Genomic DNA, 23750 nt, shown 5'->3' on the forward strand with positions numbered 1-23750 from the left:
TAAAAAAAAAAAAAAAAAAAAAAAAAGCTGGGCATAGTGGCGCATGCCTGTAATCCCAGCTACTTGGGAGGCTGAGGCAGGAGAATCGCTTGAACCCAGGAGGTGGAGGTTGTGGTGAGCCGAGATCGTGCCACTGCGCCCCAGTCTGGGTGACAGAGCAAGACTCCTCAAAAAAAAAAAAAAAAATGGTGAGTGATGAGGCCAGAGAGTTGGCTGGGGCCCTGTCATGCACCAGCCTGGAGGACCTAGACTGTCCAGAGGGCGCTGGAGAGCCATGAAGGAATCTAAGCAGGAGAGGGGTGGGAGCAGATCTGTGGTATGGAATTCTCCATCAGTGATGGATTGGGGGTGGGGAGACTGGGCTGGGACCCCAGAGGGAGGTTGGGCTGCACTGGGGCAGGGCTGTGGGGAAGAGGCAGGAGGCAGGTGGGAGAGACCCTCACGGGCTGAATGGCCAGGCCTCAGAGCTAGGGGCTTGTTGGTGAGGGAGGTGACCAAGCTGAGGTCCAGAGCTCTGGTGGGGCCTGCAGACCATGGGGCGGTCCCTGAGACCAGGTCCAGGAAGAGGAGCAGGTGTGGGGAAGACGCTGAGGCCAGTTTGGGACATGAAGAGTCAAGAAGCAGTCTCCTTTTTGCCTGTTAGCTTCATTCTGATGCTTCCCTTGCTGATTGGGTCACCCTGTCCACCCTGACATGCACCACAGGCCCCAGGCCTTGGAACCAGGCCCAGCCTTGGCCTTCCCTGCCCCCATTTCACCTTGAGTTCTCAGAATGAGCCCTGAGCCTGTGTCCCCTGGAGTATGGGCCTCAGTCCCATGTTGGGAGCAGGACAGGCTGACCAGGCTGTCCCCATCCTCCAGGGGGGCATGTGCTCTGTGTACCTGAAGGACAGTGAGAAGGTTGTCAGCATTTCCAGTGAGCACCTGGAGCCTATCACCCCCACCAAGAACAACAAGGTAAGGGCAGGGGGCAAGGAGATAAGATGGGGCTGTTGGGTGCTGACATGGACCCTGACCATATTTCCCCCCACCCCCAGGTGAAAGTGATCCTGGGCGAGGATCGGGAAGCCACGGGCGTCCTACTGAGCATTGATGGTGAGGATGGCATTGTCCGTATGGACCTTGATGAGCAGCTCAAGATCCTCAACCTCCGCTTCCTGGGGAAGCTCCTGGAAGCTTGAAGCAGGCAGGGCCGGTGGACTTCGTCGGATGAAGAGTGATCCTCCTTCCTTCCCTGGCCCTTGGCTGTGACACAAGATCCTCCTGCAGGGCTAGGCGGATTGTTCTGGATTTCCTTTTGTTTTTCCTTTTAGTTTTCCATCTTTTCCCTCCCTGGTGCTCATTGGAATCTGAGTAGAGTCTGGGGGAGGGTCCCCACCTTCCTGTACCTCCTCCCCACAGCTTGCTTTTGTTGTACCGTCTTTCAATAAAAAGAAGCTGTTTGGTCTAAAAGTGCGTGTGTGTGTGTGTGTGTGTGTGTGTGTGTGTGTGTGTGTGTGTGTATGTGTATGCCGTGGGAATGAGGGTGTCGTTTTTAAGTGGGGTCATTTGCAGACCCCACTTCCTTGCTTTGTGGTTGGGGCAAATAACTGGACCCTACCTAAATCCGTTCTCCCATCTAGATAATAGTGATAGTGCCTGCCCCAGAGAGCTCTTGAGGGGAGTGTGTATGAGAAGACGTCGGAAGGAGATGATCAGAGTAGAGCTTGTCATGTGATTGATGACATTATATCTTATTCAGGCATGAATTATGCTAAGTGAAAATCACAGTATCCCCCAGGAAACCTAAATTCCTCCTGTGGTGCAGGATACAGTGCTTGATGGTCCTTTTTCTTTGTTTTCTCTTTATTTTTATTTTTTTGAGATGGAGTCTTGCTTTCTCACCAGGCTGGAGTGCGGTGGCACGATCTTGGCTCACTGCAACCTCCGCCTCCCGGGTTCAAGCGATTCTCCTGCATCAGCCTCCCCAGTAGCTGGGATTACAGGCGCGCACCACCACACCCAGCAAATTTTTTTGTATTTTAGTAGAGACGGGGTTTCACCATGTTGACCAGGATGGTCTTGATCTCTTGACCTCGTGATCTGCCCATCTCGGCCTCCCAATGTGTTGGGATTACAGGCGTGAGCCACCGCGCCTGGCCTTTTTTTTTTTTTTTTTCCTCCCGTGAGACAGAGTCTCTGTCATCTAGGCTGAAGTTCAGAGGTATGATCTCAGCTCACTGCAACCTGTACCTCCTGGGTTCAAGCAATTCTCCTGTCTCAGCCTCCTGAGTAGCTGGGATTACAGGCGTGAGCCACCACGCCTGGCTTTTTTTTTTTTTTTTTTTTTTTTTGTATTTTTAGGAGAGACGGGTTTCACCATGTTGGCCGGGCTGGTCTTGAACTCCTGACCCTGTGATCCACCCGCCTCGGCCTCCCAAAGTGCTGGTATTACAGGCGTGAGTCACTGCACCTGGCCGATGATCCTTTTTTTTTTCCTTTCTGTTTGAGGTGGAGTCTCCCTCTGTTGCCTGGGCTGGAGTTCAGTGGTGCAGTCATTGCTCACTGCAGCCTCAACCTCCTGCACTCAAGCAATCCTCTTGCCTCAGCCTCCTAAGTAGCTGGGACTACAGGCATGTGCCACCATGCCTGGATAATTTTTTTATTTTTAAATTTTTTATAGAGACGGATCTCACTATATTGCTCAGGCTGGTCTCGGTCTCCTGGCTTCAAGTGATCCTTCTGCCTTGACCTCCCAAAGTGCTGCAATAACAGGCGTGAGCCACAGTGCTCAGCGGTCCTTTTTCTTGAACCCTGATAGCAGTGACACCAGGATTGCTGTAGCTCATCCAATGACTTGGGGGCAGGAGTGAGTGCAATCTTAGAGACTGGGGCTTAGTACCCAGAACCTGTTTCCCTTCCTCGTTAGATATTCCTGTCTTTTTACAAATGTAAATGTATTATAAAACATTTCAGGCCGGGCGCAATAGCTCATGCCTGTAATCCCAGCACTTTGGGAGGCCGAGGGGGGCGGATCATTTGAAGTCTGGAGTTTGAGACGAGCCTGACCAATATGGTGAAACCCTGTCTCTACTAAAAATACAAAAAAAGTTAGCTGGGCATGGTGGCGGGCGCCTGTATTCCCAGCTACTTGGGAGGCTGAAGCATGAGAATCGCTTGAACCTGGGAGGTGGAGGTTGCCGTGAGCCGAGATTGCACCAACTGCACTCCAGCCAGGGTGACAGAGCAAAACTCTGTCTCAAAAAACCAAAAAAACCCAACAACAACAACAAAAAAAAACACCAAAAAACATTTCAGACGTTCAAGATTATATACCAAGACCACCAATGTCCCCATCAGCCAGCTGAGGAAACAGGAAACAATATGTACTAGATAGGACCCACTTCAGCAGCACCCTAAATCCATTCCCCCAGAAGTAACCAGGAGGGTCGAGTTCCTTGTGTCTTTCCCTTTCTTGAATTTGTATTTTTACTACCTTGGTATTTGGTTTTAAAGTTTACATAAACAGGATCTGATTTTTCTTCCACTCAATTTAAGGGAGGTTCGTGGTGTCTTATCTATAGCCTCTAATTCGTTTCTCACTCAAGCCCTGTACAGCCAGATACTGCTGTTCTTTGGCTGAGCCTCAGGTAAAATGGTTGGCTCTCCAGTCCTTTATAGAAAATCATGGCAGGAAGGAATGGGAGAGAAAACAGATTCTGCCTCCCAGCTCCATGTGAGGAAGAGTTTTATTATTAATTTTTATTTTATTTTTTTTGAGACGGAGTCTCCCTCTGTCGCCCAGGCTGGAGTGCAGTGGTACGATCTAGGCTCACTGCAACCTCTGCCTCCTGGGTTCAAGCGATTCTTCTGCTCAGCCTCCCCAGTAGGTGGGACTACAGGCGCGCGCCATCATGCCTGGCTAATTTTTTTTTTTTTTTGGTATTTTTAGTAGAGACGGGGTTTCCCCATGTTGGCCAGGCTGGTCTCAAAACTCCTGACCTCAGGTGATCCGCCTGCCTCAGCCTCCCAAAGTGCTGGGATTACAGGCATGAGCCACTGCGCCCGGCCTATTATTATTAATTTTAAAAATAGAGATTGCAGTCTTGCTATGTTACCCAGCGTGGTCTCAAACTCCTGGCCTCAAGCGATCCTCCTGCCTCGGCCCCCCAAGCGCTGGGATTATAGGTGTCAGTCACAGCGCCTGGCCAGAAGAGTTTTCGAGGGCTGGCTTTTCAGGTCGTTTTCTGGGCCTCAATGTCTATTTCTGACAATGTGGGGAAAAGAAAGAGAGATCAGATTGTTACTGTGTCTGTGTAGAAAGAAGTAGACATAGGAGACTCCATTTTGTTCTGTACTAAGAAAAATTCTTCTGCCTTGAGATGCTGTTAATCTATAACCATACCCCATTATAGATGACGGGGTAATCTATAACCAACCCCGTGCTCTCTGAAACATGTGCTGTGTCAACTCAGGGTTAAATGGATTAAGGGCTGTGCAGGACGTGCTTTGTTAAACAGATGCTTGAAGGCAGCATGCTCCTTAAGAGTCATCACCACTCCCTAATCTCAAGTACCCAGTGACACAAACACTGCGGAAGACCGCAGGGACCTCTGCCTAGGAAAGCCAGGTATTGTCCAAGGTTTCTCCCCATGTGATAGTCTGAAATATGGCCTCGTGAGAAGGGAAAGACCTGACCGTCCCCCAGCCCGACACCCGTAAAGGGTCTGTGTTGAGGAGGATTAGTAAAAGAGGAAGGAACGCCTCTTTGCAGTTGAGACAAGAGGAAGGCATCTGTCTCCTGCCCGTCCCTGGGCAAGTCTCGGTATAAAACCCGATTGTATGTTCCATCTACTGAGATAGGGGAAAACCGCCTTAGGGCTGGAGGTGGGACATGCGGGCAACAATACTGCTCTGTAAGGCACTGAGATGTTTATATGTATGCATATCTAAAGTACAGCATTTAATTCTTTACCTTGTCTATGAACCTTTGTTCACGTGTTTATCTGCTGACCTTCTCTCCACTATTATCCTATGACCCTGACACATCCCCCTCTCCAAGAAACACCCAAGAATGATCAGTAAATACTAAGGGAACTCAGAGGCTGGAGGGATCCTCCGTATGCTGAACGCTGGTCCCCTGGGCCCCCTTTATTTCTTTCTCTATACTTTGTTTCTGTGTCTTTTTCTCTTCCAAAGTCTCTCGTTCCACCTAACGAGAAACACCCACAGGTGTGGAGGGGCAACCTATCCCTTCAGACAATTGGAGGTGAGGGCCGATTGCCTCACACGGTGAGACAAGCGGCCTGACTCGTGACTATTTTTTTGGACAAATCAGGCAGCCACTGACTCCCTTCATTATGGCCTCAGCTTTATCTCTGGGCAATAAGTGTGATCCCTTCCTTCGCTGCGTCCTTTGCAGGGGCGGTGGCGCTCTGCAAGGCCCAAGGGGGCGTGGTCCAGATGACTTTGAATCCCAGCTGTCGCCCCCAGGGCCAGCCAGGAGACTGGTCAGAGGCAAACGCGCCTGCGGCAATCCGCCCGATGCCTTCGGTCTCTCTCGGGCTTCCGTCCACCAGCCCCTCCCCCGCGTTTCCATTGGCTGTAGCTCCGGCCCGGGGCGGGCGAAGAGGGAGCGAGTGGGCGGGGCCGCGTGGCGTCAGCGCAAGATGGCGGCCTCGGCAGCGGTGTTCTCGCGCTTGCGAAGCGGGCTCCGGCTCGGCTCGCGGGGACTGTGCACGAGGTTGGCGACGCCGCCCCGCCGGGCCCCAGATCAGGTGAGCAGAACGAGGGTGGCGCTCTGAATGTGGGGTCCCTTCCCTGGAGTTACGGACATATCGCCGCCCCTTGGGGGTTTCGGGACGCCTCACCTCAGGGTGCTGAATGAAACGCCGCTTGTGTTTTGGGGCCCTTCCCAGCCTCCTGGGTGGACAACACTTGCTCCCCTAGGCTGGAGGCTGGGAATCCAGGTGTGTCCTTAGACCCCACCTCCCACCCACGTGGGTGCCGGAGGAGGAGGGGGTTACCGTTCCCCGTTTCAGTGACCACTCAGGTGATACTTGAGCAGGAGGGGCTTGGGACGCTGGAGTCCCAGTCTGGCCGTGGGAGTTATTTTCTCTGTGGCGTTGGTGGTGGCGAGGTAGACGTTTGGGTTTCCAATTCGACTTGCCTCCATGTTGACAGAGACCCAGCCATTCCGACCTCCAAGTCTATCACTTCTGTGCCTTAGTTCCCCAAGCCCCAGACAAGTGATTGCCCTTCCCCGCCTCCGCTCCCATCCCTTACCCTATAACTCTGCTACCTTTAGCCCCAAGCAGCCGGATGTCGTAACTCCCGGTCCTGTCTGTACCCCTTCCCCCACCACTTGTGCCCTCCGTTCCCTCTCATCCCAGTGTTTAGGCCCTCCCATCCCTTATTCTCCGTGCTTTGCTTTTCTGGGCTGCAGACCCTCCAGTCCTGTTGCCTTCAGGATCCTGTGCACCTGGCCTGTTAGCTTTTAAAACTCCTGGCATCCTGGTGCGGGACAATCTCGTTTTGACCCACTGAGCAGCCCCACTTCCTGACTGCTCCTCCAGGGACACAGATGTCCAGGGCTCTGTGGGTGTCTGCCTCTTGGCTCTTGAACTTGATTCTTCTTGGACTGGAGGGTGGGGACCATCCTGACCTCTCTTCTCTCTTGGCTGACCCCCCCTTTCTCAACCGCAGGCCGCAGAGATCGGGAGCCGCGGGAGCACTAAGACACAAGGGCCACAGCAGCAGCCGGGCTCAGAGGGTCCCAGCTATGCCAAAAAAGTTGCGCTCTGGCTTGCTGGGCTGCTTGGAGCTGGTGGGACTGTGAGCGTCGTCTATATCTTTGGTGAGGGACATATCCCTGTCCCCCAATTTTGTTCCTTGGCCTCCCTAGTCCACTGTGGAACCTCCCACTCTTGCCCACTACCAGCTTCTCTCATCTTCATTCCCTGGCTCCTTCCTCAATAGGGCAGCCAAATAGGACACCTACCTTGAAAACCAGGGAAGTCTTCTTTCTTCCCCCTTCCACTCCTTAAGGTTCTAGTCTTTCTAGTTGGTTCCTGTACCAGGATACAGGAAAGAGGGGAAGATGGGGAAGGATAGGCCTGGATCAGCTTCCTAAACTTTGTCTTTCCTCAGCAGCCAAAAATCCAGCCTTCCCACTAGTTACTTTAAATCCCACAGACCCGGCCGGGCGCGGTGGCTCACGCCTGTAATCCCAGCACTTTGGGAGGCCGAGGCGGGCGGATCACGAGGTCAGGAGACGGAGACCATCCTGGTTAACACGGTGAAACCCCGTCTCTACTAAAAATACAAAAAAAATTAGCCGGGTGTGGTGGCGGGCGCCTGTAGTCCCAGCTACTCGGGAGGCTGAGGCAGGAGAATGGCGTGAACCCGGGAGGCGGAGCTTGCAGTGAGCCGAGATCGTGCCACTGTACTCCAGCCTGGGCGACAGAGCGAGACTCTGTCTCAAAAAAAAAAAAAAAAAAAAAAAAAAAATCCCACAGACCCAAAAGACCTAGCCCCAGCCCCATTTCTCTCAAAGACCCAGGAATCTTGGCTCCCAGCCCCCTCCTGGCTTGAATCCAGGAGGCTGTGCCTCTCTCTTTCCTCAGATCCAGGAGTCCAGGCCCCTTATCCCACTCCTTCCTCGGGACCCAGGGGACTGGGCCCTAATTCCTCATATTCATCCTGGTCTCCCTTGCAGGAAACAACCCGGTGGACGAAAATGGTGCCAAGGTGAGGGGGAAAGAGACCGAGGCCTTGCCAGGAGTCCTAGTCTGTGGGTGAGAGGGGTCCCCTTTGGTCTGTTCAGGCACATTGCTGGTCTGGAGTGAGCCTTTCTTTCCCAGTGACCTTTGCCTGTTCCTCTTGGGGTCCTGGAGATTCTTTTTCTGTATGTGATGGGGTTCTGCCTCTGACATCCTAAACCTTCCATTTTTCTCTCTACCTCCCAGATTCCTGATGAGTTCGACAATGGTGAGTAAACAAGCACAGATTCTGGAGTCCCTGACCCTCTCAACTCTGTCATTTGTAAGGATGTCTCTCTCCCCATCTGGTGTCTCCGGCCCCTCCTCCTTCCACTGGGGAGGTGGGGGAGCCAGCAGCTGGATGGCTTTGTGGGGAGGGACATTACAAAGCCCAAGCCCACTTCCCTGGCCCCTCAGCCCCGAGCAGATGGTCAGAGACAGATGGGGGAGGGGAGCCTTGGGTGGGAGGGCTTGGGGACACAGGTGGCCTATCTCCAGACACATGGGTTCCTGTGCCTTAGACCAAGCATCTGCAGTTCCCAACTCCTTCCCCATCCCCCTCGAGCCCCTACCCCATTAGGCTCATTTTCAAAACAATGCCGCCTTCCTCTCTCCCCTTCTGGTTAACCAGCTTTTGGTGGTGAAGTAGATGACAAATTGGATAGTAGAGAGTAGCTGTCAATCCTGTCACACCTGGCTCTTCCTAGGAGAAAAATGAAATTGGTGGGTCCAGAAAGCCACCTGTTTATGCTGGGGGATGTTTGCAAACAGTCATGTTAATACATTGATTGTTTCATACTGGGCAGTTGTAGAATCATGCTGGCTTCAACAAATCAGTATGCTGATTTAAATTGGGCAGGTAAATCTGCAGTTTTAAAGTGTATATGTTTACTAGCCTAACTGGTTTCAATATTGTGGTTTATTTTATTTTTATTTATTTATTTTTTTGAGACATAGTCTTGCTCTGTTGCCTAGGCTGGAGTGCAGTGATGCAATTTTGGCTCACTGCAACCTCCACCTCCTGGGTTCAAGCATTTCTTGTGCCTCAGCCTCCCGAGTAGCTGGGAGTACAGGCGCACACCACCACACTCAGCTAATTTTTATAGTTTTAGTAGAGACAGGGTTTCACCATGTTGGTCAGGCTGATCTCGAACTCCTGACTTCAGGTGGTCACTCGCCTCAGCCTCCCAAAGTGCTGGGATTACAGGCATGAGCCACCACTCCTGGCCCAATATATTGTGTTTTTTTTAAGAGGCAGGCCCATGTATTGCACTAAAAATACTGTATTAAAGTAGGTAGCCATGTAAGTTTACTGTTTTATACTGGATTCATTAGCCGGTAGTGGTGGCCTGTGCCTGTGGTCCCAGCTACTCAGGAGGCTGAGGTGGGAGGATCACTTGAGCCTGGAAGTTACAGGCTGCAGTGAGCTGTGATCCCGCCACTGCACTCTAGCCTGGATGACAGAGTGAGTCTCCACCTCTAAAAAAAAATAAGTTAAAATGAGAAAGTAAACTGGAGTCAATATATTCACTTAAACCAGGGTTTTTCACCCTTGGCCCTATTGATGCTTTGGACCAGATAATTATAGAGGACTGCCCTGTGCATTGAAGGATTTTTGCAGCATCCTGGGCATCTGCCTACTAGATGCCAGTATTGCGATAACCAGTTATATCTCCCAGCATTGCCAAATTTCCCAGGGGTAGGCAGATAGACAAGATTGTTCCTAGTTCTGAACCACTGTTTTATGGTATATGGATGTGTTTATATATTTATTGTGGTTTAGATTCAGCACACTGGATTAAAGTGGGCAGATCTGGAAGCCTAGTGATTCAAAGTGGGCAAAATACAGTGGCATAAATTAGGTGTGGTGGCTCACGCCTGTAATCCCAACACTTTGGGAGGCCAAGGCGGTAGGATCACTTGAGCCCAGGAGTTCAAGACCAGCCCGGTCAACAGAGCAAGACCCTGTCTCTATTAAAAAAGTATGTATACCCTGGTGTAATGTCAGCAGATTTACATGTATGTGGGTTTTTTTTTTTTTTTTTTTTTTTTTTCTGAGACGGAGTCTTACTCTGTTGCCACGCTGGAGTGCAGTGGTGCAATCTCGGCTCACTGCAGCCTCCACCTCCCGGGTTCAAGTGATTCTCTTGCCTCAGCCTCCCAGGTAGCTGGGACTACAGGCACATGCCACCACGCCCGGCTAATTTTTTTTTTTTTTTTACTATTTTAGTAGAGACAGAGTTTCACCATGTTGGCCAGGATGGTCTTGATCTGATCTCGTGATCCGTCTGCCTCGGCCTCCCAAAGTGCTGGGATTACAGGCGTGAGCCACCGTGCCCGGCCTTGTATGTGGGTTTTAAGTGGGCCAATGTAATAAGCATTCTGTTTCATACCTGGGGTAGTATGTGGATATAAGTATCAGCTTAAAATAGGGCAGGTAAATAAATCTGTGTTCCTATCTGGTGGTATGTCATTGCCTTCTATCTTTGGACCTAGAAATGAGTTGGTTCAAACCAGGTAGGTATGCAGACCTGTTTGTATCTGGTAGATAAGAAACCCCTGGTTTGTCTGGGAGGTTGAGCAGCGGCTTATTGTGGAATCTCTTTGTGCCTGGTGTTCTCCTAGATCCAATTCTGGTACAGCAGTTGCGCCGGACATACAAATATTTCAAAGATTATAGACAGGTGAGCAGAAGCCCTGGGCTCAGTCCCCATGTCTCCAGCCCTGGCCTCCTTGTCTGAGCGCCCCCATCCTGTCCCTCTCCCACAGATGATCATCGAGCCCACTAGCCCTTGCCTTCTCCCAGACCCTCTGCAGGAACCGTACTACCAGCCACCCTACACGCTCGTTTTGGAGCTCACCGGCGTCCTCTTGCATCCTGAGTGGTCGGTGTGTCCCGGGAAAGGCAGTGGGTTGGGGATAGACCTGGGCAGTGGGGTTGTGATGAGGTGGACTTTCAGCCCTGGCTGTGCTATGTGATCTTGGGGAGGAGATGTCACCTGTCATTGCCTCGCTTTCTTCAGCTGGGAGAAGGCAATCATGCTAACACCCACTCTGTAGGGTGGTGTAGGTGTGCCCAGGCACACTATAAGTGCCACAAAGGAGCCAGACCCGCAGTCACAGCCCATGAACTTCTTGACCTCCAAGAGCCACAGAGACAGAGGGAGAGAACTCTGTTCTGGGAATCCCCCAGGCTGGATCTTTGTCCTCTTGGGGACTCTGAGGACCTCTGGGTCTTGGTGTTTCACTGTCCTCACTGTCTTCCCAGCTGGCCACTGGCTGGAGGTTTAAGAAGCGCCCAGGCATCGAGACCTTGTTCCAGCAGCTTGCCCCTTTATATGAAATTGTCATCTTTACGTCAGAGACTGGCATGGTGAGGCTCTGGGGCAGGGAAGGGAATATTGGTGTGGCGGGAGGCGTAGAGATCTGGAGGACCAGGGCTCAGCCTGACCTTTTCTCGCTCCCTTCCCACCCCCAGACTGCGTTTCCACTCATTGATAGTGTGGACCCCCATGGCTTCATCTCCTACCGCCTATTCCGGGACGCCACAAGATACATGGATGGACACCATGTAAAGGTGCCGTGGGTTCATGGGTGGGCCTCTGGGATTTGGCGGAGTTGGCACCACCTGAGGGAAGGAGGGCCCAGCTCTGACCCTAGCCTCACCTGGCTTATGGTTCTGCCCAGATTCGATTCCTGCTGGCAGGCACATGCCTGCCTCTAGCCTTGGCCAGACATCTGCACCCTTCTTTGTTCCCTGGAATCTGGGTGTGGGAGTGGGGGGAAATGGGGTCTCTCTAAAGAAGACAGTTGGGGGTTAGTGGTAAGGATGTACGATTTAGAAGCTGGTTTTATCTTGCTGTGTCTGTAACTTAGTGTTTCTGGGAAGGTTTGCTTATAGTTGTACATATGAGACTGGTTGGGGTTTGTTTGACCCAGGCTCTGTTACTGTGGCCAGTGCTATATTCAGGAGTCCGGATCTGCGAATGGGCCTCTGTGGGTCTGGCTCCAAGTGTCTGTGTGTCTGTTGGTTTCTGTCTGTGTCGTGTCGGGGTGGGGGTTCTGTGTTGCTCTTGGAAATTCCAAAATACATGGGCTGTGATCGAGGGTCTTGAAGGGTCTGTGTCTGGGTGCCTGTCTGTGTGGTTCCCTGGGTGTGGCTGCAGATCTGTCTGCACCTGTTTACTTGAGTGAGAGGTTCTTAAACCTGCAACATACCACAGTCACCTGGGCAGGGGTTAAACACGAGAGTGGCCGCCTCCCTCTCCAGGGAACTTCCTAATCACCTCTCTGTGTGCTAGGCCCTGGGTCTAGAAGTCTATGTGATTAGCTCCCCAATATCCTGGGGGTTGTTTTGTTTTTTGTTTCTGAGACAGGGTTTTGCTCTGTCACCCAGGCTGGAGTGCAGTGGTGTGATGAACATGGCTCACTGCAGTCTCAACCTTCTGGGCTCAAGCGATCTTCCCACCTCAGCCTCCTGAGTAGCTGGGCCTATAGGCACACACCACCATGCCTGGCTAATTTTTATTTTTATTTTTATTTATTTATTTTTTTTTGTGAGACGGAGTCTCGCTCTGTTGCCTAGGCTGGAGTGCAGTGGCGCGATCTTGGTTCACTGCAACCTCCCCCTCCCAGGTTCAAGCGATTCTCTTTCCTCAGCCTCCCGAGTAGCTGGGACTACAAGCACACACCACCACACCTGGCTAATTTTTTGTATTTTTAGTAGAGACAGAGTTTCGCCATGTTGCTCAGGCTGGTTTTGAACTCCTGAGCTCAGGCAATCTGCCCACCTTGGCCTCCCAAAATTCTGGGATTACGGTCGTGAGCCACCGCACCCGGCCATTTTTTGTATTTAGTAGATACGGGGTTTCACCATTTTAGCCAGGCTGGTCTTGAACTCCTGACCTCAGGTGATCCGCCCGCCTCGGTCTCCCAAAGTGCTGGGATTACAGGCGTGAGCCACCATGCCTGGCCCTCTGTGGGGGTCGATGCCATCATCCAAAGCCGGTCTTTGAGAGGCCCTGCCATTGTGATCCCAGTATGTGTGATGCTGTGTATGTATGTTTTGTGTGTTTTGGGTCTTCTTGATGGGGGGAGAGTTGGGCACAGATGTTGACCTGATCTGTCACTCACTTCCAGGATATTTCATGTCTGAATCGGGACCCAGCTCGAGTAGTAGTTGTGGACTGCAAGAAGGAAGCCTTCCGCCTGCAGCCCTATAACGGCGTTGCCCTGCGGCCCTGGGACGGCAACTCTGATGACCGGGTCTTGTTGGATCTGTCTGCCTTCCTCAAGAGTAAGGCTGACCCCTGATCCCTTGGCCTCTGACCCCAGAGCCCCTGACTCTGAAGAGGAAGGATAAATGCATGATTCATGGCTGGGCGACTGAGGTGCAAGAGGTGCCTGAGCACCTTGGAGTCTTTAGGAGCTTCTTAGGATGTTCATGGAATGTTTGGGGGATACTTGGGGATGTTCAGGGGAGCCCTTTCAGAGCGTTCAGAAGCATTCCAGGTAGCACTGGCCGCCCCCGTGCCCCAGTGCGGGACGTTCCCCTCATGGGCCCTGCCTCCCTCTGGCCTTTAGAAGCCTGGCTGACCACCCCCTGTTGTGCCCACAGCCATTGCACTGAATGGTGTGGAGGACGTGCGAACCGTGCTGGAGCACTATGCCCTGGAGGATGACCCGCTGGCGGCTTTCAAACAGCGGCAAAGCCGGCTAGAGCAGGTTGGTGCTCAGATGCCCAGAGTGGAGGACGGCTCTGAGGCTCCTGAAGGAGGAGCCTGGGGCAGTCCATCTCCACACTCTTGGTTTGGCTGTGTGACCCTGAGCAGATACCTCCTCTCTGCCTCAGTCTCTGTAACCAGGGGGATATAACACAGCCTGTCCTGTAGGGCTGCCAGAATGAGGGGATGCATTGATTCTGCAGCCTGCTCTGAGAACAGGAAGCAGGAGAGGATTTGAGATTAGGCTGGGAGAGGGGTTGCCCTTGATGGTCTTGAGTAGGTCTGGGGGCACCTTGTGGAGGTGGACTGTGGGTTTTAGATCAGGCCTGGAAAGAGGCTCCCTGGGCACGTGGCCCAAGGCTGTGGGGAGAGATGTGATAGTCTTGGTGGGACCCTGGTAATTTGGAAGTGGGACTGAGAGTATGGATTGCATCTGGGTAAGATTCCCAGGGGTCTAGGCTGAGGTTCACCAGATTCTAGGTTAGGTTCCTACAGTTGGGAGCCCCTGAGTGCCCAGAGAAGTCCCTAGAGATTTGGGCCTGGGGACCCCCCAGGGAACCCCCCACCCCTGCATCCAGAGAGGGGTCATGGGGCTCAGAGGGCCCAGGGGCAGGATGATGCAGTCTGGTGAGGAGGGCCATGGGGTTTGGACCTGGGATCTCACCAGCATTCACCTTGGGGTAACAGGGTCTGCGATAGGATCTCAGGCTCAGGGGAGGGGTCCCTGGGATCTGGGGAAGGAGATTATGACAGTCTGGGGCCTGAGAACCTACTGCAGTTCAGGCCTGAATACCTCGAGTGCCTAGTATTGGAGTCTGTCGTCCCCCAAACATTGAAGCCTAGGCTTCTGCGGCTCAGAGCTGGCTCTTCCTAGTGTCTGGGGTGGGGGAACTGGGGTCTAGGGTCCCTTGTGTCTGGGCTGGGGGCCCCAGGGTTTGGGGAAAGGGGTCTGGACTTGGCAGAAGTCAGAAGGAAAGGTGGTCCCTGGGCTGAGGCCTGGGGACCTGGGCATCTGGGAGGAGGCTCTGTCCACCTTGCGCTGACCCTCTCCTCCAACTGTCCCCCTACCCCAGGAGGAGCAGCAGCGCCTGGCCGAGCTCTCCAAGTCCAACAAGCAGAACCTCTTCCTTGGCTCCCTCACCAGCCGCTTGTGGCCTCGCTCCAAACAGCCCTGAACTCTGGGCCTCCTCAAACTCAGTGCCTGGGTCCAGGGCCCCAGTGCTTCCAGACCAAGACTTGGGCCACCACTTGTCCAATAAAGTACATCCCAGACGCCACACCTGCTGTGTCCCGAGAGTCTCCAGATGGGGGCATCAGGGTGAGGTCCGGGACTCTTGGGTCATCGTCCCACAGTGGCTGATTGGCTGCCAAGCACAGTGGGGGTGCTTTGTTGGATCAGAGCAGATTTTTCACCCTGGTCTCGGAATCTAAAAACCCTCGCTGTGTCTTCCTGTGTGTTGCGTGATCTGTGAAAAATACATCTTCCTCTGACCACAGACTCCCCATGTGTGGAGAAGGGAAGAGAGGATATCCTGGCACTTGGCTTTAAAGACAGGTAGCTGCCAGGCTACTGTGGAGAGAATGTGTTATGGGCCCAGTGGGCCTCTGGTGGACCAGAGATTACCCCTCTCAACAGGCCAGCTGCTGGTTGGCTCCAGCCAGTGTGGCCTTGGGGTAAAGGGGGCCTGGAGTTGCTTGACACGCCAGTTGTTCAAAAGAAGCAAGAACTTGGGAATTTTTTTTTTTTTTTTTTGAGACAGGGTCTCACTGTTGCCCAGGCTGGAGTGCAGTGATGTGATCTTAGCTTACTACAGCCTTGACCTCCCGGCTCAAGTGATCTCCAAGTGACCCTCCTGCCTCAGCCTCCTGAGTACCCTCCTGGGGACTACAGGTGCGTGCTACCATACCCAGCTAATTTAAACAAATTTTTTTTTTGTAGAGATGGGGTCTTGGTGCCCAAGCTGGTCTCAAACTCCTAGTCTTAAGCAGTCTTCCTGCTTTGGCCTCCCAAAGCGCTAGGATTACAGGTGTGAGCTACCGTGCCCAGCTAAAATAGGGGTTTTTATATTAAATCTCCCTATTTTAAAATATTGGCTCCTAGCGGGGCGCAGTGGCTCACGCCTGTAATCCCAGCACTTTGGGAGGCTGAGGCGGGTGGATCACCTGAGGTCAGGAGTTCGAGACCAGCCTCAACATGGAGAAACCCCATCTCTACTAAAAATACAAAATTAGCTGGGTGTGGTGGAGCATGCCTGTGATCCCAGCTACTCGGGAGGCTGAGGCAGGAGAATTGCTTGAACCTGGGAGGCGGAGGTTGTGGTGAGCCGAGATCGCACCATTGTACTCCAGCCTGGGCAACAGCAGCGAAACTCCATCTCAAAAAAATAAATAAATAAAAAATAAAATGTTGGCTTCTAACTAAAACAGGCAGATATGTAGCAGTGTTCTCCACTGGAACTTTCTGTGATGTTTGGTTCATGTTCTAGGTCTGTACTGTCCAGTACAGTAGCCAGTGGCCACATAAAGCTTTTGTTTTTTTTTTTTGAGACGGAGTTTCGCTCTTATTGCCCAGGCTGGAGTGCAATGGCACGACGTCGGCTCACCACAACCTCCGCCTCCTGGGTTCAAGCAATGCTCCCGCCTCAACCTCCCAAGTAGCTGAGATTACAGGCGCACACCACCACGCCCGGCTAATTTTTGTATTTTTTTAGTAGAGACAGGGTTTCACCATGTTGGTTAGGCTGGTCTCGAACTCCTGACCTCGTGATCCGCCCGCCTCGGCCTCCCGAAGTGCTGGGATTACAGGCATGAGCCACCATGCCTGGCCCCACATAAAGTTTCTGAGCACTTGAAATGTGGCTAGTGTGACTGAGAAACTGAATTTTTAATTTTGTTTTAGACTGGGCACAGTGGCTCACGCCTGTAATCCTGACACTTTGGGAGGCCGAAGCAGGAGGATTGCTTGAATCCAGGAGTACGAGACCACCCTGGGCAACATGGTGAAATCCTGCCTCTAAAAAAAAAAACAAAGTAATGAGCCCAGCGAGGTTATGCGTACCTGTAGTCCCAGCTACGTGAGAGGCTGAGGTGGGAGGAATCCCTTGAGCCAAGGAGGTCATGCGTGGCTGTGATGAGCTGTGATCGTGCCACTAAATTCTAGCCTGGGCGACAGAGCGAGACCCTGTCTCAAAAAAAAAAAAACCAAAAAACTTAAGATTTTTTTTTGGAGTCAGGGTCTCGCTCTGTCGCCCAGGCTGGAGCACAGTGGTGTAACTATAGCTCACTGCAGTGTTGAACTTCTGGGCTCAAACAATCTTCCTGCCTTGGCCTCCCCAAATGCTGAGATTACAGGAGTGAGCCACTCTGCCCAGCTACTTTTAATTAAATAGCCACATGTGTCTCCTGTATTGACAGTGCCACTGTGTATTGAGAGTATGAGTCCCAGATTGTGTAAGTTCAAATCCAAGCTCTACCACTTCTCGGCTGGCTTGTGATCCTGTGCAAGTTACTTTACCTCTCAGTGCCTCGGTTTCTACATTTATAAAATAATAACTGGGCAGGCACAGTGGCTCATGCCTGTCATCCCAACACTTCAGGAGGCCAAGGTGGGAGGATCGCCTGAGGCCAGGAGTTGGAGAGCAGCCTGGGCAACATGGGAAGATCCTGTCTCTTGCGGGGGGGAAAAAAAAAGTTCTTGTCTCAGGCTAGCTTTGGGGACCAAATGAAGCACTCCCATGTAGGCACTCAAATGGAACTATGTAAACATTAGGCAAGGCACCTCTGCCTCAGTTTCCTCATCTCTAAAATGGGGTGATGGTAGTATGTTAGCAGAGTGGTTGTGAGGAGTGAACGGGACAGTCCGTATGCGGGTTATATGTATATATTCCCAGGTGCTTGCTGTTACCAGGCCATATGGGTTATTCACAGATTGAAATATCTTAGCTGGGCACGGTGGCTCACCCCTATAATCCCAGCACTTTGGGAGACCGAGGCGGGTGGATCACCTGAGGTCAGGAGTTCGAGACCAGCCTGGCCAACATGGTGAAACCCTGTCTCTACTAAAAAAATACAAATAAATTAGCTGGGCATGGTGGTGGGTGCCTGTAATCCCAGCTACTTGGGAGGCTGAGGCAGGAGAATCGATTAAACCCGGGAGGCAGAGGTTGCAGTGAGCCGAGATCACACCATTGCACTCCAGCCTGGGTGACAGAGTAAGACTCTGTCTCAAAAAAACAAAACAAAACAAAACAAAAAACCAGTTTGACTTTATCTCCCTCGCCCTGCCTCCATCCCCACATTGCCCCCCACTGTCCCAGTCTCCTACTCCAGCCTTTCATCTAGAGCTAACTGATTAAATATTCTAAGATGATCTTCCCTGGTGTGTGTGATGATAATTAAAAGGCATTCAGAACTGTGTGGACCAGACTGAACCTCTGCACTCTAGATTTTTTTTTTTTTTTGAAGCCTCTACAAAGAAGAATTAAAATTTACACCATGACTCTTTGTCCTGGGGTGCACTGTCTGTAAGCCAGTGGAGTTATTTCCCAAAATCCTTGGTCCTTCCCAGCTTGAGGAAGTCTGCAGGACTGAGGGAGGGGACCTGTGCTTTTTTTTTGTTTGTTTTTTTGAGATGGAGTCTCTGTTGCCCAGGCTGGAGTACAGTGGGGCGATCTCGGCTCACTGCACCCTGCACCTCCTGGGTTCAAGTGATTCTCCTGCCTCAGGCTCCCAAGTAGCTGGGATTACAGGCATGTGCCACTGTCAGGCCTCTGAGCCCAAGCCAAGCCATTGCATCCCCTGTGACTTGCACATATACACCCAGATGGCCTGAAGTAACTGAAGAATCACAAAAGAAGTGAAAAGGCCCTGCCCCGCCTTAACTGATGACATTCCACCATTGTGATTTGTTCCTGCCCCACCTTAACTGAGTGATTAACCCTGCGAATTTCCTTCTCCTGGCTCAGAAGCACCCCCACTGAGCACCTTGCGACCCCCCACTCCTGCCCGCCAGAGAACAACCCCCTTTGACTGTAATTTTCAATTACCTTCCCAAATACTATAAAACGGCCCCACCCCTATCTCCCTTCGCTGACTCTTTTCGGACTCAGCCCACCTGCACCCAGGTGAAATAAACAGCTTTATTGCTCACACAAAGCCTGTTTGGTGGTCTCTTCACACGGACGCGCATGAAAGCCACCACACCCAGTTAATTTTTGTATTTTTAGTAGAGACGGTTTCACCATGTTGGCCAGGCTGGTCTCGAACTCCTGACCTGAGGCGATCTGCCTGCCTCAGACTTCCAAAGTATGGGGATTACAGGTGTGAGCCACTGTGCCCGGCCTAATTTTTGTATTTTTAGTAGAGACGGGGTTTCACCCCGTTGGTCAGGCTGGTCTTGAACTTCTGACCTCATGATCCACCTGCCTCGGCCTCCCAAAGTGCTGGGATTACAGGCGTGAGCCACCGCGCCTGGCTTTTTGTTTTGTTTTGAGACAGTGTCTCACTCTTGCTCACACTGGAGTGCAGTGGCGCTGTCACCACTCACTGCAGCCTCGACCTCCTAGGCCCTCGTGATCCTCCCACCTCAGCCTCCCAAGTAACTGAGACTACAGGCACATGCCAACATGCCGAGCTAATTTTTTGCTTTTTTTTTTTTTTTTTTTTAAGAGAGATGAGGTTTCAGGCCGGGCACGGTGGCTCACAGCTGTCATCCCAGCACTTTGGGAGGCCAAGGTGGGCGAATCACGAGGTCAGGAGTTCAAGACCAGCCTGGCCAACTTGGTGAAACCCCGCCTCTACTAAAAATACCAAAGAGTGGCTGGGCGTAGTGGTGGGCACCTGTAATCCCAGCCACTCGGAGGCTGAGGCAGGAGAATCGCTTGAACCCAGGAGGCGGAGGTTGCAGTGAGCCGAGATCGCAACACTGCACTCCAGCCCAGGTGACAGAGTGAGACTCTGTCTCAAAAAAACCAAAGCTCTGCTGTCATGAGCTGATGTTCAGTGTTCTCATGGAGGAGACAAACAATGATCAGATAACTTCCTAGGGTAATAAATGCATAAAGAAAAAGTATAGCAAGGAGCAGCAGTGATCTGGGGACTCAGAGGACTGGTTTAGACCTGATGGGATGGTCGGGAGGCCTCTTGGGAAGGCGCATCTGAGCAGAGATGGGATGAAGTGAGGAGGGAAGCCCTGGGATAGCTGAGTGTGCCTGAGGCACACTCAGGGCCTCATGCTTACTGCAAGGCCTCCGCAGTTGCTGTTCGCTCTGCCAGAAGTGTTTTTCCCTAGAGACTACACAACTTACTCCTTTAGGCCTTTGCTTAAATGTGACCTTAGCATGGCCTATTTTTTTTTTTTTTTTTTTTTTTTTTTTTGAGACAGTCTTGCTCTGTTGTCCAGGCTGGAGTACAGTGGTGTGATCTTGGCTTACTGCAACCTCCACCTCCAAGATTCAAGCGATTCTCCTGCCTCAGCCTCCCCAGTAGCTGGGACTACAGGCGCCCACCACTATGCCCGACTAAGTTTTGTATTTTTAGTAGAGATGGGGTTTCATCATGTTGGCCAGGCTGGTCTCGAACTCCTGACCTCAAATGATCTGCCCGCCTCAGCCTCCCAAAGTACTGGGATTACAGGTGTGAGCCACTGCGCCTGGCCAGCATGGCCTTCTATGGTGACTACGGTCAACATATAAAGAAAAGTTGTGAATAGCCAGAAAGATGCTCAGAAATCCCTTAAAGTACACGACACGACACACGCACACACACCACAAGAAAATCCACAAGAAATGCCATCGTGCCTGCCACAAACCTTCACAAAAGCTGGCAATTTTTATGATCTTTAAAATTTTAGAGCCAGGCTCAGTGGCTCACGCCTGTAATTCCAGCACTTTAGGAGGCTGAGACAGGAGCATCACTCAAGGCCAGGAGTTCAAGACCAACCTAGGTAACATAGTGATACTCTAGGAAAAAAACAAAAACAAAAAAACAGGCCAGGCGTGGTGGTGGGCGCCCATAATCCTAGCTAAATGGGAGGCTGAGGCAGGAGAATGGCTTGAACCCGGGAGGCGGAGATTGCAGTGAGCCGAGATTGAGCCACTGCACTGCAGCCTGGGTGACAGAGCGAGACTCCGTCTCAAAAAAACAAAACAAAACAAAAACAAAAAAACCCCAAACAAAACAAAACAAAACAAAAACAAACATTCTGAGATATCTCAGACCTGGAATCCGTTCCCCCCAATGATCATCCAGGGCAGGAATTTGCTTCCTTCCATAGCTGGTTGCCCAAATTCTGTTAAAATATATTCTGTGATGGGAAGCCTATTCCCTCACCTAACCCAATATTAGACCTAATTTGCCTCCAGGTGACTTTGGTTTACAAGGTCTGGCTTTACTCCTTGGGGCCACATAACCTGTCTGGCCTCGGGGGGATGTGGAAGGAGGGTCTCAAATGTCAGCCTTAGAAGCTTACATATTTAGAAGGCACTGGGGAGCTACAGAAAAGTCTAATGCAGGTGAAGGAAATGGTCTGATTTGTGCTTAGATAAACCCCACAGGGCCAGGCATGGAGGCTCATGCCTGTAATCTCAGCACTTTGGAAGGCCGAGGTGGGAGGATCGCTTTTGCCCAGGAGTTCAGCCTGGGCAACATAGGGAGACCCCATCTCTACCAAAAATAATAGCCAGGTGTGGTGGCTCATGCTTGTAATCCTAGCTACTTGGGAGGCTGAGGTGGGAGGATCATTTAAGCCCGGGAAGTTGAGGCTGCAGTAAGCTAGGATAATGCCACTGCACCGCAGCCTGGGCAACAGAGACCCCATCTCAAAAAAATAAAGACCTCATAGGCCAGAATGGTCAAGGCTGAGGGAGGCACAGACAGAGGGGTCGGGCAGAATAAAAGAATCATAGGGGGATGTGGGAGCTCAGAGGAGGTGCTTGATGCTTCTGGGGAGTGTTAGGTAGTGCTGCCTGGAGGAGGTGAAGTCTGAATGGTGAAAAAGGAATTAAAGAAGGGAGTGGAGCCGGGCACGTTGGGTCACGCCTGTAATCCCAGCACTTTGGGAGGCCGAGGTGGGCGGATCACGAGGTCAGGAGTTGAAGACCAGCCTGGCCAAGATGGTGAAACGCTGTCTCTACTAAAAATACAAAAATTAGCGAGGCGTGGTGGTGCGCACCTGTAATCCCAGCTACTCGGGAGGCTGAGGCAGGAGAATCGCTTGAAACTGGAAGGTGGAGGTTGCAGTGAGTGGAGATGGAGCCGCTGCACTCCAGCTTGGGCAAAGAATAAAACGCCATCTCAAACAATAATAATAAATTAAAAAAAAATAAGGGAGTGGAAAAGACAAATACAGGGAAAAGGAGCCTGGGATGTTCTGCCCAATCTGACCCATGGCGCTGCCTTGCTCAAACACCACTGTTGTCAGAATTAAGAGAAGAATCTTTAGGCTGTTTTTTTCTCCTCCTCCTCCTCCTTTTCTTTTTTTTGTAGAAAAGTGTGTCTTGCTGTGTTGCCCAGGCTGGTCTCAAATTCCTGGCCTCAAGCAGTCCCCTGCCTCAGCCTCGGAAAGTACTGGGATTATAGGCGTGAGCCGCTGTGCCCAGCCTGGTCTTCTTTCATTCATTAAAAAATTAACTGGGCAGGGATTAGTGGCTCATGCTTGTAATCCCAGCAATTTGGGAAGCCGAGGTGGGTGGACCACCTGAAGGTCAGGAGTTCGAGACCAGCCTGGCCAACATGGTGAAACCCCGTCTCTACTAAAAATATAAAAAATTAGCCGAGTGTGGTGGCGGGTGCCTGTAATCCCAGCTACTCTGGAGGCTGAGGCAGCAGAATCACTTGAACCCGGGAGATGGAGGTTGCAGTGAGCCAAGATCGCATCATTGCACTCCAGCCTGGGCAACAAGAGCAAAACTTCTTCTTCTGAAAAAAACAACAACAGCAACAACAAAAAACAGAGCGCCTACTGTATGCCTGGCTCTGCTGGGCTAGGCTTCGTTGGTTACTGTATCTTACTTCTCTGGAAAAAGACATATAAATTGAACCTGTATTTTCCCCTATAATTATTAGCCTCTAAGCACTAAAGTTTTTTACTTTGGGGGGAAAAACAAAGAAGTTACCCCAGCTCAAGGGTTTTGCCCCATGCCTGGCAGGGAGCAATTATGACCAGAGGGGCTGGGACATCTGCTCCTAATTGGCTTTTCCTGCTGAGGTCCTGGAATACTAAAGGGTTTCTGAAGGGCCCGGGATGTCCCCCGCCCAGTTCTTCTGGGGTGGGGGAGCGGGTCCCTGTATGTGAAGACGGAATTTCCTGCCCATTTGCTCCTCACACCTTCCGGAGGCCAAACGGGCAGCCCAGCTGCGGCCCGAAGGGGGAGGGGCTCGGCCGCCCGGCAGATGGCGGCATTTACATACAGCTGGGAGCCCCCTCTTGAGGCCGAGCTCCTCGCCCTGGCGTCTGGTGCGTCCGCGATGCGGGGTTTGGGAGGGTGGCTTTGTCTTGGGGAGGGAGAACACACACACGCCTGCACACAGGGGTCCACAAAGAGCCCTGGATCTTCATCGTATCCACACACAGCTACACCCGTGGATCTCCCAAACCCAGTCTCATTCACACAAACCAGCGCACACAGGGGTCTACAAAGAACTCCGGATCTTCATCGTATTCACACGCGGCTGCATCCGTGGACCTCTCAAACCCAGTCTCATTCACACACAGGCGCCCTCAGCCATTCACCACCTTGCACAGCCTCTACCACACCCGCACAGAGCACAAAGTCACAGGTTTATACGCCTATACAGGATCTCCCATAAACACACACGCACAGAGAAGCAGCCACACAGCCACACAATCTCAAAGCGTCACACAATCACGAAGTCGTGTACACTTCTAGTGTCCCACTCGGGTGTGCGTGCAGAATCAGAATTGTTTACAACCTCATAAATGTGTCAACCACACACAACTCCAGGAGTATGCTGAGCCGCACAGTCCCACGTGGACTCACAATGACAAAGTCATGTGCACCCTCCGGTAGCTCTGGTTCATACCACACACACAAAATCTTAAAATCATGTACAACCTCACACACAGGCTTAGCCCCCTAACCCCACCCCACCCCAGCCACACAAAAAGTCGCGGGATCACCCACGCATGACCTCGCTCGTGCCCACGACCACAGACGGAATCTCGCTGTTGCTCCTGCACGCTCCCCTTCCCCTGTGACCGCCCCCCCCCCCCCCCCCCGCCCTTGGTCCCTTGGGGCCGGGTAGCTGCCTGAAGGGGCGGGGCCATTCTC

At 51.9% G+C, this 23750-nt stretch overlaps 2 protein-coding genes across 3 annotated transcripts in view; both read left to right on the forward strand.

The window, feature by feature from the left end:
* Nucleotides 1–1451, forward strand: part of SUPT5H (SPT5 homolog, DSIF elongation factor subunit) — a 31120-nt gene extending 29669 nt beyond the window's left edge. For both annotated transcript variants that reach the window (XM_009435573.3, XM_009435572.5), the window contains 2 exons: nucleotides 861–956; nucleotides 1037–1451. In XM_009435573.3, coding sequence (XP_009433848.1) covers nucleotides 861–956; nucleotides 1037–1180 — 240 coding nt within the window. In that variant the 3' untranslated portion in view covers nucleotides 1181–1451. The remainder of the gene's footprint in view (nucleotides 1–860; nucleotides 957–1036) is intronic.
* A 3887-nt stretch (nucleotides 1452–5338) lies between these two features.
* TIMM50 (translocase of inner mitochondrial membrane 50) lies at nucleotides 5339–14908 on the forward strand. The gene is made up of 11 exons (XM_001138592.7): nucleotides 5339–5755; nucleotides 6684–6834; nucleotides 7696–7727; nucleotides 7946–7967; nucleotides 10364–10422; nucleotides 10508–10627; nucleotides 11007–11111; nucleotides 11217–11315; nucleotides 12878–13034; nucleotides 13356–13462; nucleotides 14535–14908. Exons 1-11 carry the CDS (start codon nucleotides 5339–5341, stop codon nucleotides 14634–14636), a joined length of 1371 nt encoding a protein of 456 aa, XP_001138592.1. The 3' UTR covers nucleotides 14637–14908.
* The last annotated feature ends 8842 nt before the right edge of the window (nucleotides 14909–23750 follow it).

The sequence above is a fragment of the Pan troglodytes genome, chromosome 20, assembly GCF_028858775.2.
Source record: "Pan troglodytes isolate AG18354 chromosome 20, NHGRI_mPanTro3-v2.0_pri, whole genome shotgun sequence".
In the NCBI taxonomy this organism is placed as follows: Eukaryota; Metazoa; Chordata; class Mammalia; order Primates; family Hominidae; genus Pan; species Pan troglodytes.